Here is a 16,653-nt window from a genome sequence, read left to right as displayed (position 1 = left end):
ACACTGGGCCAGAGCTGCAGGAGCAAGCCGTGTTGTTAGGATGGTGGTTGTAAACACTGGCATTGAGCTCCAGGAAGCTGGTGCCATTGCACAACTGTGGCCCTCATCCAGGTAGCTTGAACAGAAGGCATGGGCGGCCTCTCTCACTGGCTCTCATCTCTAAGCTGGGTGACTGTTCAGAACAGAGGGGCTGTGACCCAGGGCAACAAGGAGGGGAATGGGAGACAGGGAGAGAGCTGTTTACTTGGGTTGGGCTCCTGGCAGGGCCTCTGCTGAGTGACTCAAAAGCCAGTTTAGCTCTGCCTTAGCAACAGCAGGTCTCTGGGGATGGAGTGTAGGGAGATGCTTTAAAGGGGTAGGATGCCATCATCAGACCTGGGGACACTGAACACTTGCTTTTGGGGGATCCAAATTGAAGTCGACACCAGGGAATGTCTCGCTGTCATTTCTAACCTAGGGGTTCACCAACTTATTCCTGACTGGCTGCATGGTCAGGCACCATGACTAGTGTAGCGTGCAGTTTACGAACAAGCAAGGGCTCCCGTGACCCATTGGAGCAGCAGCGGGTGGGCCCCATTCTTTTCAGCCTCTGGCTTGGGCTAAAATTAGAATTTTCTAACTGGCCCTTTTCTTCCGGGGCCTGGCTTCAGCCTGAAGGGTTCGGAGGCAACCCAGACAGCAGTTACCAAGGTCTGTCAGGCAGTTTGGTCTCTTGCCTCTGGGACACTGGCTCCACATCAGCTCCCTCCCCACACTGTGGGCACAAACAAGGAGGCAGAAGGCAGGTGGCTTTGCCAGGGCTGCAGAAGTCCCCAGAGGGCGAGGCAGGAATAATCGCCAAAGGGCTCTTCTACTTTTCATGGCTCCTCAGAGACCACCCCACTGCTCTGGGCAGCTAAACAAACTGGCACAGGTCCTTGACTTCCTGCTACTCACCCAACCCCTTCCCTTCTGTCTGGTTGCTCAGCCACAACTCCGAACACTGATCAGCAAACAGATCCCAGGCGGCGTGGGGAGCCCCACACTGCTGCCGGCTTCTGCTGGAAACATGGCAGAAACCTGTCAGTCGTCTTTCCCTCTGAGCCAAAGGCCACCCTCTGCCTCCAGGCCAGGCTGCATGGTGAGCTATGTGGTACAAGGGGGATAAAGAGCTGGTGAGAATGGCCTACACTTTATGGAAATTCTACTATAAGCACACTTAATATGCATGTCTACACACACGTCTCACTGGACAGTCACATATAAGGCCCTGAAATGGGAACACACAGCCCAGGAGAACAGGCTCTCAGAGCTCTCCTGACCAGCCCAAGCTTGCACAGCTGGTAAGTGGCCATGCCCCCAGACTCAAAACAGCCTGCCTGACCGAAGCTTTTCTGCACTTCACCTCACATTGCTCTTCCCACTCCATGGAGCCTGCACAGAAGTGGGAGGCAGCAGGCTAGGATTTTAGATAACTTGCAGGACAGGAAGCTGTAAAGTACAGAAAAAAAAATTTATTGGAAATCTCTTGAATGCATTTTAAAGTATAACTCAATATTTCCAAACAAGGTAGGCTGGAGAAGAGGAGGGACTCTGCCACCTATAGAGAGATGACGGGTCCCAGTCCTAGCCCCAGGTGCTGCAGAAGTCAGTCTAGGGCTCATACCTCTTATTGTACAGGCCGAGGGGCAAGGGCCGGCCTTGGCAACTGCTCTGCTTCTCCCAGGCTCAGCTCCAAGTCAGGGCTTAGCCTCCCTGGCCTCTCACTGATGGGGTCCTGAAGAAAGGCTGCTGCCCATACAGGCCAATAATTAGAAGTCAAGGAGGACAACAGCTAACTGGCCTTTCCACGCTCGGCCTCAAAACGAACGCAGTGGCTGAGACACGGGCTGGGTGGGGGGCAGTGAATAACTTACAATGGGCCTGGGGCTGTGAATTGGTTTAGCGGGCCATGGGTGTGCTCTGGCCCAAGGACAGGAGGGCCAGTTGGACATCACTGCTGGGAACACTTCTCTCATGCATGGGGTAGGGCTCAGCCTAACGGAGTCAGTACAGAGCCCACTCAAACACCTTTGTAGGTGGGAACAGTGTCACATGCATTTACCAACAAGCAATTGAGGGCCATTGAGCCAATGCAGAATAGCTGCTGTCGATAAATACCCCAGCTGGATCAGGAGGAATAAGCCAGGCCTAGTTTCCATGCCAGGACTATCAGTTAGGTTGGGAGAGGGACAGATGGCATAGGTGGGTGAGGCTGGGCCCCTTGACTTACCCAAGTAACAATACATGAAGGGTTGAGTCAATCATATGCCCAGCTTTAGTTTCTCAACAAGGAACCAATGCAACCCAGTCAACCTCAGGGCAGTGTACAGACCCTGGGGTTAAAGGAGAGCAGTGGCCAGGCCCAGGCAAAAGGAGAAAGGACCCATAACCCAGCCCTGAGAAACAGGAACAAGTACTCCAGGAGGAGTTTGTCTGGACTTCCCCGGGCCCACCAGTGGGGCACACAGAATGCCCTTGGGCACGGTATGCAGCACAACTCTCAGGAAGCACTGCAGCACTCAGGGCTCCCTGGGCTGCCCGAACAGTCAGCCACTGCAGGAGCTGAGAGAGCCAAGGCTCCCACCAGGAGCATGGAGGTGTCTAAGGTAAAGCCTGTTGTCAGTTCAAATGCAGCAAGTCTGGAAGGCTCTGTTGCCCTCCCAGCCCCATTCTTGGCTCCCACCTTACACATATGGGAAGGAAGATCCCCAGAGCAGCAACCTGGAATCTGAGGAACCTCCATGGGAGGAAGCCCTGCCCCAGGAAGAGGCCCTTCACCTTCCCCAAGTGAAAACAACTAACCTTAAACATAATTTCTCTATAAAATATGACTTCTTTGAAAGTAATAAATATTTACCATGTTCTATAACCAAGGAGCAGCAACAGGGTGAGGGAAGAGAAGAAAGAGAAGACCCTTTTCTGTGACTCCCAATCCCAGAGACACAGGACTCTGTTTCTATGTAGCTGAGGAGCTGAGCACAGGCAGCCACCAGGGCTGCTCAGACCCTCTGCTAAGGGAGGGGGCTGGCACAACCTGCAAGGGTGGGAATGGCTGACTTTCAAGTCCTCATCTTGGGCAGAAGGCCTGTCATATTGCCAAGAGTACAGGCACAGGGGCAAAGGGGGAGAGACAGGACGATACCAGAACTAAAGGAGACAACAAAGAGAGCCTGAAGGAGCTTTCCTTCCTCCCACCACTGTCTCCTTCCTCTTGCTGCCTCCACACCAGTCTCTGGGCCACCAGCTGGAATGTCAAATGGTTGGTGATAATGGCAGACAGGCGGACGAGGGGCCAGCTGCGGGAAGAACTGATGAAGCCTCTGTGGAGCACATGCGGATGGGCATGGAAGCGGCCCTTGCGTTACAAAGGGCCTTCCCATCTCCAAGGCCAGAGGGTGAGTGAGTCCTCTCAAATGCTCTACATGGGCTTAACTGCTGCCATGGAGTCTCCAGGAGGTGCAAGAGCAGGGACTTCTGGGTCCCCATGGGGGAGACCAGCCTCCCTTCCACCTGGCTTGGAGCAAGACGAGGAATGGGAGCAGCTGATGAGTGGGAGGCTCTCTGTCTCCTGCGACCACAAAAAGGGGATGCTGCTGGTACTCGAGGACACCAACTTTTACTGCAGGGTTTCTACAAAGGCATCAAATTCTCGGACATTCTTCTCATGTACAGCCAGCTTCTCTGGTAGTGAGTCCTGTACCAGGAGGGGAGAGAAGAGCTGCTCATTCAGGTAGGGCCTGGAAGAGACAGCCAGCACCGTCACCCTGGGCTGAAGAAGGGAGGCAGGGGGGTCAGTTCAGCAGTGCTGGGCTGGGAGCGCAGAACTCAGGGCAGCTGAGCAGGCAGCGGACAGAGGCTTCAGGGTTTTGTGGGGCTGGAAAGGGGGTTTGACAGAACAGGCTAGGGAATCCAAGTGGCCCCCACACTTAATGAGATAGAAGAGGTCCATACCAACAATAGAATGACACAGAGAAACTAAACGTGAAATATCTTTGACAGATTAGACTGACACTAGAAGGAAACTAGGTTTAAAGTGCTCAAAATGAAGATTCACTAAAGATTTCTTCACACCCTGTGCTGGGCATCAGAATGTCCTGGGATTCACGAATGAGGCCGTCCCACAACACTCCTAACAGATTCTAACTCAGCAGGTCTGTGGTGAGGCCTAGGAATCTGCATCCTGATGCCGGCAGAGGACAGGGTGGGTCAGAGGGAGTTGAGAGAGAGAATGAAAGAAGAAACAGAACTCTGAGAAGTTAAGTTTAACTGCCTTCAGGTATCAACTGTTTTGTTTTTTTTTAAAATCTGACCCAAATCACGTGGTCTATCCCCATTGAAAAATTTGTATATGAAGAGTTTAAACTATCACCTATTTCCTGACAGGCACCAGGTACTTACTTCAAAGAGGTGGGACAATCTCCTGCCTCAGAACTTATAATGTGGCCCAGACACATCAGACAGCCCAGGCAGGTTTGGAAGGTGGGGCAACCGGCTAGGACTGGCTGCAGCATCACTTTGAGAGCCTTTCCTCCCAACTACATTTAAAGTCAGAGGCAGGGGGTGGGGTTTAAGCGAGTGGTAGTGGTAGTGGTAGTGGTTAAAAGCCTTAATCAGAAGCCAGACCCTCTGGGATCACAGCTTTGTTTTGCAGGCTCAGTGTGACTGTCATTTGTTCAGTGTCAGTTTTCTCATCTGTATGTGATAATAAGAAAACCTGCCTCTTAGGGTTGGTTGAAGAATTGTGTAAAGGACTTAGAAAAATGCTTGGCACCCAGAAAGCCTCGATAAATGTTCATAGTAATTATATTATTACTACATTATTATTATTATGGAGCATGCTTTTTTAAACTTTTTTTTTTTTGTATGTGCCCCTAGCTGCTAGGGCCTAGCGGGAACTGAACCCGGGACTTCGTGGTCCTAAGGCCGATGCTCCAACCGCTGAGCCAAACTGGCCAGGGCTGGAGCATGCTTTTTTATTGGAGCAAATCGAGGGCAGCTATTCCTAGATTCTTATTCCTACAGCCATTCCTCTCATTTTAATGTAGGAGGTGATATCCCCACTTCAGGCAGAGGGTCTCTGACATCTTATGGCATGGGACACCCAGGTTTGTGGCTGTTCAGGACACTTCTCTGCCATTTGGAGGCAGGAAACAGAGAAAACCCTAAGTGGAAATGTGGTAATAATAGTCAGCATCAGGACATCTGGCTAAACACAAGAACTACTAGCTGAGGGAATGAGCTCTCTAAGGAAAGAGCAAGAACGCCAATGCTCAGGACCTTAGGAATCTTCTACGCTGTTCAATTGGCATCTGCCTGGCAAGCTAATAAATAGCTGAATGTGAGAACTGTTGGAGCAGCTTGGCTTAGTGGTATCAGCACAGAAGACATCAGGCACTGAACAACAGGTGTGTGTAAAAAAATGCTGAATGTGTGCAAAAGGAGGAAGTGAGTACAAGCAAATTCAAGATAATGACTGCCAGGCAAGATGCAAATCTCAATGCAATCCAAAGAAGATAATGTTCTAAAAGTGTCTCTTTCCTGTTATGGGGAAGATGGGAGGTGAGGGGTTGGGGGGAGTAACAGGAAGACATTTCTAGGTCTGTGGAGCAGGAATAACATCAAAGGGGAATGAAATGGGGTGGAGGAAGGGGTTTCCATACCAAGTCCTCAGCCATGGACTGTGCCCCGATATCTATGGAGAGGCTGCTCAGCTGAGGGGGGTTCTGAAATTCACGATAGAAGGTCCCCAGGTCCATCGGAAGAATGTCGTCTTTAGAAAAAGCCGGTTTCTTCAGAAACAAGACCAGACTCAGTTTAGCTTATCATGAACCACAGTGGAAAATCGGAGATGAACAACTCTCTTTCCTTCCAGTAAGTATCAAAGAAAAGGTTGCTCCAGGCTTATCTTAGGGAGAGAAGTCTTTACACCTTTTCTCTTCTGGGCAGCTAAATTCTAATCCTAACATTCCTCTTCTCTGGTTAGGGTTGTCACCTTCCTTTAAATCCTTTCCTTAGCACAGGGCTGTCCATTCAGGTATGAATAGAACCTACTGGAAAATCCCCATTTAGAGCTCAATTGCATTATGAATGTTGACCAAAGTCATGGTACAAAATGCCTTATTGTTCATTGGCCTCCAAAGGTCTCCCCAAGCAGGCCATGAAGGCAGGTTCCCCACATACACTGCCCTGCCAAGTGCCCACCTGTCCCTTCCCCTCTGTCTACATCCCTCTGGCCACCTGCTCCCTGCGAAGCAGGTGCTGTCTGAGTAAAACGGCTACCTCTAGGTTTATTTCCCCTGGGGCAGAAAAGGTCAAGGAAGGCAACGGCAACTTACGAAGTCGATCATGACAAAGTCGTCGTGGGTATTGCCACTGCTGCCGCCGCTGGAGCCCTCGGAGTGCAGGCTGCCCTGGAGGGGAGACTCGGTCTCTGGGGAGTCCGGAGGGTTCGCCTGATTCAGGAGAAGGCGGAAGCTGGGGCTAGTTACTGTTAACAACTGAGGATTCTGTAAGGGACCCAACTCAGGCTGCAAATTCCTAAGCCTTGGGGCAGGGCTAATGGTCTGTGGAAGAACAGTGACGTGCCCAGGAAGGACAATGACTGCAGCACGGGCTCACTGAAAACTTTAGACTCACCATGGGATCAGCATCCTCCAGTTCTAAATTCTTGGGAGCAAACATGGCAAAGGGTATGTCCAAACTCGTCAAGGTAACCTAAAGGGACACAGACAAAAGTATTAGTGTCCGTCCCTCCCCCAGCTTCCATGCTTCCACAGAGGCTGCCAGAAGCCTAGAGACGCAGCAAGTTCACACCCAGGTTGACTACTCTGCCTCTCAAGTTACTGTGTTGGAGACCCCCAATTTCCACCACCTCCCATCACAGGCCAACAGCATAAATAGGGGTTAGGGCTCCCAAGACCCCAGGACTCCAGCTTTGGAAGCTTGACCCACAGTATCTCAGTAAGAACTGTTTGCCGGCAGAGCAGAGGAGGAGCTTCCTATTTCGAGTTAGGCTGAGACAGACATTGCAGTGCAGTGTTTATACTGAATGGTGTCTAGCCTCCCTCTCCTATAGGAGGCATAGAAGATCACAGAATAGTTCCTAACTTTTTCTGGAGGAGTGTCACAGGTAATTAGCCCTCTTCACAAAAATTCACACACACACACACACACACACACACACACAATTCGCATGTAATGTCAGTAGCTGCACAGATCCCAGGTTAAGAGACTGCCTGTAAGGACTCACTCAGACAAGGTTTACAGGGGGCAGAGACAGAAAAATCACCTGATTGATGGGTTTGTTGACAAAAGCCCCCACTTTTCGGGCAAAGATGGTCTCCAAGACATCGTGGGGAGAGGCCCGTCCCTCACTGCTGTTTGATACAGTTTCAGTATCCTCGCTGGAGAAAAAAGGTAATGTTGGTACTCATTCTCAAACCACAGCGTAGCCTCCTTGGTTCCCCATGAATCTACCCTCTGGTGGGCTGCAGTTGCCCCACCCACCCACCTACTGGGGAACAGCAATATGTGGTCTGGCTGCTGCAGCTGTCACCCTCCCCTTTTAAGTTGAGAGAAGAGGTCTACACTTCCTGAAACAACTAAAAGCTATGCACATGTGAATGAAATTCGGTGTTATAAATGTGTAAAGCTTACATGAAATACCAATAAGCTTCAGTTATCATGCATATAGCAATCATACATAGAGGCAAGCAGCTCCCATAAACTGTAATTTAAATATTAATTACAGAGACAGACTCAAGATTTTAGCTGTTTTCTATCTCATTTTTGTTTAGCTTAGTTATCTAAAAATTGAATAAGATGGTATAGTTCACAGTACAATATTAAATTTAAGCCTTACCTCACAAGGAACACTGCCATTATTCCAAGTCAAGAGTCCAAAATTTGACTCTCTAGATAACCAGAGCTTTCTCCGCCCATGACAATCGCCTGGGCTGAGGTCCTCTGAGATACGTGTAACGTTTTCTCCCCGCTCCTCACCCCCAATCATTCCTCAGTTCAACAATACATTGAATGTGGCTCTTCCCACTGACCCCTCTGCAGCCCTCTAGTCTGATGCTGAGTCCTGGTGGTAGGAGGGCGCTCCAAGCAGCAGAGACAGGGGTCCATATTATGGCTGCCAGATCAGTAGTCATAGCCCTGTGAGTAGCAGGGTACAGGAAAGCTGCTCTGGCCAAAAGTAGGGGCTCATGGTGAGAAGGAGGGCTGTGAACTCCAAGTGTCCTCTGGACTCCAGGAGGCAGAGAGGACCAGCACTGAGGAAAGGCCTGAGCTCTGACCACCTGCACCAGGGTCCTCTGTCTTTACTTCCAGACATGCCCCAGGAGTTGAAGCTCAGAAAACTAGAGTATAAAATGACTAACAGGATCTGCCTTTGATTATCTAACAGGGGGAGGGATAAGAGGGTGGAAGTTTGGAAAGTGAGGAATGAAACAATTATTTTTCCTGCTGGACGGTGCAAAAATTTGACCTTCCCAAACAATTCCCTTCCCACCACCCCACCGTGGGAATGAAAAAAAAGATACCAGGAATTTCTATTATCCAAAAGTTCATTTAGGATGTGGCATGGCCATCAACGTCACTACCTCTGGGGACTTCCAGTCAAGGGAGGGCAGGTCAGATCAAGACAGCCTCAGCTTCCCATGGGAGCACTCGAGTGTAATGGAAAGAGTGAGCATGGACTTGAAGTCCAAGGAGCTAGGTTTGAGCCGGGCCATTGAGCAAACTAACTGCTCTTAGGCAAATTACTTAATCCTCCTGAGATCCTTTCTCTTCAAGGAAATAATAGTGTTGATTTTTGCAGGGTGGGATTATAACTTTAATTTTCTACCGAATCAATGTCTTTATAATGTAAATTTCAAAGAATGCATCATTTCTGCAACCAAAAAAGACAGATGTTTTTAAAATCTTAATGAGAAAAAATAGTTGTTTCTGAAAGATCTCCATGAGGCACTCACATAGCAGAAAAAGAAAATCAATCGTAACTACCCTCACAGATACACCATGGCCCCAGACTTCATGATAAACACCCTGTCTGGTCCTCAGGAAACAATGAAAACCGACTCCAGGGGAAAAACATCTGAAAAACCCCTTTGCTGCTGTTTGCTGTTAATAGTGAAGCTGGGGCCAACTTCCTTACATACCAGCTGCAACATAAGATTCTTATCGAGAACTTAAAGGAATGCACATTTGGGGCGCAAATGCCAAGCCTGAGCTAGTGCTGAAAGCTACTCTCTACTAATACCAAATAAGCACATATCAGGAAGACAGACAGGCCCCTGGCTGGCCTGTGCAGTGGCAGAGCCAAGAGGTGAACTCACCTGCTAGAAGGTGTGGCAGCACAGTGGGCCCCGTCAGAAGGGGTGTAGGTTGCCAATCTCTCCTGATCAGCCTGGGCACCGTGGGCAGGCTGGTTGGGAGCAAGGGGTACCCCACCTTCCTTCCCGGGAACCATTAGCTTTGGGGAAAAATGGAAAAATACAGTGAATTGTGGCAGCCTCAGACAGAAGACACTCACGGCCTGGCATGATGGTGTCTGCTTTCGAGCTTGTCCATCACCAGTGCTGCCATCTAGTGAGCAGGAAACCTTGGTTCTGTCCTCCCTGGGACTCAGTTAATGGGAGACATGCACAGCAATGACTACAGAAGGAAAAGGAAAGAGGGAGAAACACTTGGGAAGCTCTTCTCTCCTTTCTGAAGTTTAAGAGGCCCCTTCCTCTCAGAGTCATGTTAGTTCTCCGAAGTCACAAAAGAGCTTTGCTTCCAAACACTTAGAATGAAACTCGTATCTCCAGAGGCCCCTCAACTGCCTCAGGGCATAGGCAGCACAGGAACCCCCAGGGTCCTCCCCATCTTTAAAGATACCTGGTGAGGATGTGTGGTGTTTAAGCCAGCAGCAAACACTACTGGATAAGCCAGGTCAGCTGATCCAACGCCCAGGGCAGCAGGCTGATAGGAAAGGCGAGAGCTTGAGAGCTAAGCAAGAGAAAAACAAAGAGGGGCAGAGGAAAAGAGGAGGAAAAAACAGGCAATTCTAGAGTATGACTAAATGATCAAGACCAAAAAAGACTAAGGAATGGATCCCAGCCTACATCCTCATGGTACGAGGAGACTGGTGTGGGGTTAAAGACAAGGCCATTTCTTTTTAGATGGAACAGACTTGTTTGCAGTGGGACTAAGGTTCCCAGCTCTGCAGCCTTAAAAAGGCCTCAAATGACTCCCTTGCTCCCCCTTTTCTCAGTTAACTGTTTCCATTTCCACCCCAGCAGATCTGTGGAGCACAAGCCTAGGCAGAATTTGGAGTGAAAGTCATTAGTTTTTCCCAGGTCATTCTATTTTCTCCTTTGTCCTTGAGGTCCCTATGGAAAAGAAGGCATCTTCTCTGATCACACCCTCCCTCACCACTGGGTATGGGAGGGACAGTTCCTATTTACCTTGAAAAGGAAAGAATACCACTCTTGGATTGTTTATGTGGAAATAAGATATAAATAACTCCATGTATTTTTTACAGCAACGGGGGAGGAGGGACAACTGAATAATCCTATTTAGGTTACTCTGCTAGGGCTATGTCCTGTTAAAAATCAATTACCAACCCTCAAAATAACACACAGAACATTTGGGGACATTTAAATAGCTATACTCTGTACTTTATTTACAATTTTTAAATAAAAAGATGCCATCTAATTTATCCCCTTCTTCCCAGTGGACTCACTTGATGGGAAAAGGCCAGTCCTGCCATGGGGACCCTCAGGGTATCCGTCACCACAGGAGTAGGGGTCTGAAAATGTGCCTTTGTAACAGTAAACACACACTGTGCACAGAAACGAACAGAGACAGGAGAAACAAGAGAAGAAAAAAGAAAAGGGACTTGAGAAAGAAGTGAAAAAACTCCGAACAGGCAGTAGCAATAGAGGCTGAAATGCACAATGGAAGTCAGGGGTGAAGCAGGGAGAAAGCTGCAGGAAAGCCTGCTGAGAAGGGTCTGATGAGACGTTTATCCCAGGGTGATCCAATGCATGCGTGTCTCCCTGATGAGCAGGTGGAAAACAGTTGAGTCAAACTGGAATGACTTGGCAAAACAGAGAAATCTGAACCAATTATTAGCCTGTCTTTAATCAAGAAAATGGGAGGACATTAGAGAATGACCTCCAATAGGAAGGGCCCAAGAACAGCTGCAAGGTGTACTCAGGATGAATGAGGAAACAGATTAAAATGTTAGAATCCTTTTTTCTGGAGCCCTAGAATCTTCAGGGACAGTTTTAAAAAGTTGACATTTCTTGGTTGGCACTTTAAAATACTCAGGTATCCAGTTGCACTTTTCTACATCTCCAGGGAAGATGAGCAGGTATGTACAGATGTAGGCTTGGGGCTGTGTGCATGTGTGTGTATGTATGTGTGTCTTCTTATAGCCCTGATGTTGTAGAACTTATGTTGCAAAAGCTGGGGTACTTTAAAAACTCTTATGATTTCAAAGCTAATAATGGGGTTCAGGATTAATTTGGATCTTGCTATTCCATCTTTAATAAGCCTCACCAATTAGCTAATTAATGCTTAGAATTAAAGGTAGGACTTTAAGTCACAGTAGCAGGTTTAGGGTCACAACTATTAACTATTTCTTGACTCAAATGACAATATGATCCTTATTTTGTTGACAAAACAAACATTACATTAAGGTGTATTTATTGGATTCTAGCAAAAGCCCAAACAGAAGTTGTTGAACAATTATGCAATTCCCTAAGTTAAACCAAGGAAGAAACTATTTCAGAATTTACAAAATGAGGAGGACCTGATGGCAAATAATTTTCTCCCTGTTCAAAATTAGTATTTCTGCACCAAACTGTACCAGCCTTGATTAGAGGTGTTCAGGGACATGAGCAGGGCTCACCCATGGGGTGCTCAGTATCGACAAGATCTTGATGTAATCTACTTTTAAACTGTGACCAAGACCTAACAGGCAACTGATACCACAAAAAAAGATAGGCTCTCCTTACATAGGTCAACAAGCTTTTATGCAAACATCCCATGCAGAAACTACTTCTCTTTACTTTTGGAGCTGAGTGAAATTTCCACTGTATCAGAGACAAATTGATTTGTAAAGGCCCTCATATCTCCCAAGTCACAGCTTTATTTATTGTTTATAAATGTATCACTTACAAAACAAAACTTTAATGAACATTAAACTTGACATATTCACATTTTATTATCTTTAAAAGTAATCTAATTCCACTAATGTGCACTATTAAAAAAGTGGGCTTGCCCTGGCCAGTTTGGTTTAGCAGTTAGAGCGTCAGCCCACGGACCAATGAGTCTCAGGTTCGATTCTGGTCAAGGGCACACACCTCAGTTGCAATTTGGTCCCTGGTCCTGGTCAGAGTTGTGCAAGAGGCAACCAGTCGATGTGTCTCTCTCACATCAATGTTTCTGTCTCTCTCTCCTCCCACTCTGTCTGACATAGATGGAAAAATAGCCTTGGTTGAGAATTTATTTTTTTTTAAAAAAGAAGAAGAATATGGCCTTTCTCTGCTTTTTTTGTCAGTATTACTCTATGTCAGTAAGTGAACCAGAAGCTACCCCCTCCCAGAGCAACGGCGACATGCGGAAAGGGGAATAATCCCCACACCCCCAAACCAAACCACCTAGGCACTTTTACAACAAGACCCTCTTTAACTCTGAATTGGGACAATAGAAATAACAGTGATTTGTGGATTCTGAAATGTCCTCCACTCACATTTAGTTAGCTTTTGTGTCTAACTTCTGCTCTTGAAACATAATTTTAATCTAGTATCTCTCCTAACAACCTAGGATGGAATAAATTAAAATTTTTCTTAATTTAAAAAAACACAAAAAATAGCCCTGGATGGTATGGCTCAATTGGTTGGAGTGTTGTCCCATACTGAAAGATGGCAAGTTCAATTCTTGGTCAGGGCACATACCCAGGTTGCAGGTTTGATCCCCGGTAGGGGTGCATACAGAAGACAACCAATTGATGTTTTTCTCACATATTGATGTTTCACTTCTCTTTCTCTCAAATAAATTTTTAGAAGTTAAAAACAAAACAAAACAGAAAATAAAAACTTATGGATAGCTAATTAAGTTGCTGGATCCCCCAAACAAGATGGTGAGAAGGAATTATCTGGACCTAGTTTATTTTTTTTATTTATTTTTTTCTTTTTTATCCTCACCCGAGGATTTTTTCCATTTTTTGTTCAGATAGAGTGGGAGGGAGAGAGAGGAAGGGAGAGAGAGAGAGAAACATCGACGTGAAGGGACACATCGAGTGGCTGCCACCCACACGACCAACCAGGGCCGGGGACAAACTGCAACCGAAGTACGTGCCCTTAGCGGGAACCGAACCCGGGTCTCTACGGACCGCAGGCCGACGCTCTAACCGCTGAGCCAAACTGGCCAGGGCTGGACCTAGTTTAAAGGAAAGTAGAACTGAGTTGGTTTAGAAGAAACTGTCTAATGTGAAGGTCAAAGAGGAGGGAATAGAGATGATGGGCAGGTAGAGCAGGGATCTGCAGGGAATGAATGAGATGGAAGATGAAAGACTTAGGAAGGAAGGGAAGAAATGTGCCCTGAAATTCAGCCAGCTGAATTCCTTAGCAGAAACAGTCTTAGTACCATATACATTATACAACAAGGCTATACAGGCGCTTCCTCTTGGGAATCTGAGAACATTGTTTGGAACCTGTGTTTTACTGAAATTCAGTTTGACACTGAAGAGGAACAATGGAAGAGTTACTGGTTAAAAATGTTTAGATAGAGAATGCAGATAGGCAGAAATCTGTGCCAACTATTAAGAAAAATTGCCTGCTGGTTTCCTACCGGCAAAATGCTAAAATGTGCTAAATAATTATTGGCTCCTTTTAAGCTTCTTCCATGACTGGGAACCATATTTACCACTTCAAATGAGAAATAGCTATCAAATTAACAAGCAGTATGAGAATAAATATGGAATTCTGTGACTGATTTATCTAGGGAATTTTAAGATTTCCCCAGAAAGGTAAAAGTTACATGTACTCTTGTGAGTTAAGAATGGTTACTGCAATATTACCTGCTGGATAAGAAGGCTCTTCCTCACTGCTCAGAAGAGCCCCCTCGACACAATCACCACAACCACCAAAAGAAACTCTCTAAATTTGGTCACCATTTCGTGAGGCCCATACATGTGCCAAACAACTACCACCACCCCAGAACCCATTTCCCCCTACCTGGGATGGAGGAGAGGTGGAGAAAGAGGTGGTACACACTTCTTGAGAATCTTCCACAGAAGGATATGTTACCCCAGTGTCCTCACCAGTAGTAGTTCTATAGTGAGGGAAAAGGAAATCATGAATTTTATGGTGATGGCAGTCAATTTTAGAAAGGACACAAAGGGATGCATAGTTGTGACAACAGTTGTTTCAGGCAGAGTTCATAAGAGTTCAGCAAGAGAGCTGTTGAGTACTTCATAATTTCAAATATTTCCAGAGAGCAGCATCTAGATGTTAACAATGGCTTTTTTTTACCCAGACATCTTACCTGACATATCATTTGAGAGTATTTGCTTTAAGCCTGGCCAGTGTTGAGGCCAAAGAATGTCAGCAACTGACAGATTGTACAGACTGCAGTAAAATAAGTCTACACTCCTAAGACAAACCTTTCCAATTTCAGAAGACCTTCACATAAAGGCAGTATCCTTCCTGATACACATCTATTCCAACCTATAGAGAATTCTAGAATCTGCTTTCCGGGAACTAGGCCTGAAGATATTTAATTCTCATTATAACTGAATTGTACCAATAGTAACCTGAAAACCATCTGATTTGCAAAGGACATTCCACAAATTACTGCCACTCTTATAGTCTTTAAATCAAATCACTACTGTCAAGATCCATACTGTCCAAGAATTTTCTGATACATTCTGTATACTCCAGGTCTTGGTGTACTTTACAGGAAGCAGCAAAAAAGGAAGCTAGCCATTCTATTTCTTTCCATGTGAGGTCTCCATCAGTGCCCTATGCTCATCAGTGAGTTCTGGTAAGTGGCCTATGTACCTGTGCAAGATGGATGCTTCTGCTAGCTGCAGTTTGGGAAAGTGCCTTTCACATTCCTCACCTGTAATTGCAGGGGTGCATGGGTGAGGAGCTGGGATAGGGACGGTCCACAAAGTGATCAATGATAATCCCCATGATAGGTGGGGTCCTCTCAAATTGCCTGTAATGCAATAAGCAGATTGCAGTACTTGTTAGAATGCCTTGCCAGCCTCCCTGAAGTCCTCAGAGGGCCTTCTCACCTAATCTATTTGTAGAAACCACCAGACCCTTAACTATCGCATCCCAAAATATAAACCACCATCTCCACATTGTTGGCTCTGGAACACTCAGATTCTCCAACAACAATGGGCTCTCTCTTGATTTTATTCTTCAGAAGGGGACCGATTTCAGCAACGGCAAAGCTGAACTGCAGGCTTAGCCATGGAGCTTGGGTGAAAACAACTTTAATATCTTTAGAAGAGTTCTTTTGGATTCCTACATTCTTTCCTCACCTGGTGGACATGAATGCCAAGTTAATTCTGTAAGCACAAGAAAGAGTGATGGTGCCCACAGGAGTGCCCACTGTCCCAACACGAACTGTCTGGAAACCTAGGAGCAGAGATAAATAATTAGCTTTTTTCGCAGAGAATAATGACACTGCCCCCAGCCTATCATTTCTTGAATCATGCAGCCTATACAATCTCTGGCATTATCCACTTAGCATGTTGAGTGCCTCAATTTCATGTGTGATTTTTATTTTTTTCTTTCAATTAATTCTATATTCACCTAATATTAGCAAGGGAAATAGCACTCTATTTCCAGATAAAACTACATTCAAAGAGGTAAAACAACTGTTAATCCTAAAGCTTGAGCAAGTCCTAACCAATCCTGCCTGGACTGTCATATGCCCAATGAAACAGCAAAGGGGCACTAGGAATCTGACACACAAACACCTCAAATTTATAAAGTAACTATATTCACACTCAAGCTGCCAACCCAGAACTAAGTATGGAAAAGAGCCAGAGACTTGCAGATGATATTCCCAACGAAGCTTTCCTGGTTTTCTTGGTTTCATTTCCAATTTGTCAAAATTGATGCTCATGAGAACATTTAGCATGCTCACTACAGAAAATTAGGAAACAGACAATTGTATAAAGAGTAAGAAAGAGCACTGGCCGGTTTGGCTCAGCGGTTGGAGCGTCGACCTGTGGTCCAGAGAGACTGGGTTCGGTTCCCGCTAAGGGCACGTACCTCCGTTGTAGTTTGTCCCCGGCCCTGGTTGGTCGTGCGGGTGGCAGCCACTCAATGTGTCCCTTTCACGTCGATGTTTCTCTCTCTCTCTCTCTTCCTCTCTCTCCCTCCCACTCTATCTGAGCAAAAAATGGAAAAATGTCCTCGGGTGAGGATAAAAAATAAAAAATAAAAATAATAAGAGAGTAAGAAAGAATACTGAGTTGTTGGAACTTTGGGAAAATTATCCAGTCATTTCCTAGCGGCTCCTGGAACTACCTACCTGTCTTTTCCTTACTTGTGTCATACACATTAAAATCACAAGCTACATATTATTATTGGCAGCACCCAAGCCCATCTCTGA

General features: G+C 46.4%; 1 protein-coding gene across 8 annotated transcripts in view; it reads right to left on the bottom strand.

Annotated features, from left to right (window-relative positions):
- Positions 1-971: 971 nt before the first annotated feature.
- ATG13 (autophagy related 13) overlaps positions 972-16,653 on the bottom strand; it is a 41,472-nt gene continuing 25,790 nt past the window's right edge. For 4 of the 8 annotated variants that reach the window (XM_036257816.1, XM_036257815.1, XM_036257817.1 and 1 more), the window contains 9 exons: positions 15,572-15,668; positions 15,142-15,240; positions 14,256-14,352; positions 9,363-9,499; positions 7,310-7,424; positions 6,658-6,735; positions 6,357-6,473; positions 5,682-5,810; positions 1,479-3,715 (listed from right to left, as the gene is read on the bottom strand). In XM_036257816.1, coding sequence (XP_036113709.1) covers positions 3,638-3,715; positions 5,682-5,810; positions 6,357-6,473; positions 6,658-6,735; positions 7,310-7,424; positions 9,363-9,499; positions 14,256-14,352; positions 15,142-15,240; positions 15,572-15,668 — 947 coding nt within the window. In that variant the 3' untranslated portion in view covers positions 1,479-3,637. The other 4 variants (XM_036257819.1, XM_036257818.1, XM_036257820.1 and 1 more) reach the window with 4 other exon arrangements.

This window comes from Molossus molossus, unplaced genomic scaffold (genome assembly GCF_014108415.1).
Source record: "Molossus molossus isolate mMolMol1 unplaced genomic scaffold, mMolMol1.p scaffold_m16_p_13, whole genome shotgun sequence".
NCBI lineage: Eukaryota > Metazoa > Chordata > Mammalia > Chiroptera > Molossidae > Molossus > Molossus molossus.
Note: the sequence above shows the minus strand (reverse complement) of the source record. Positions and strands in the feature narration are given on the sequence as shown.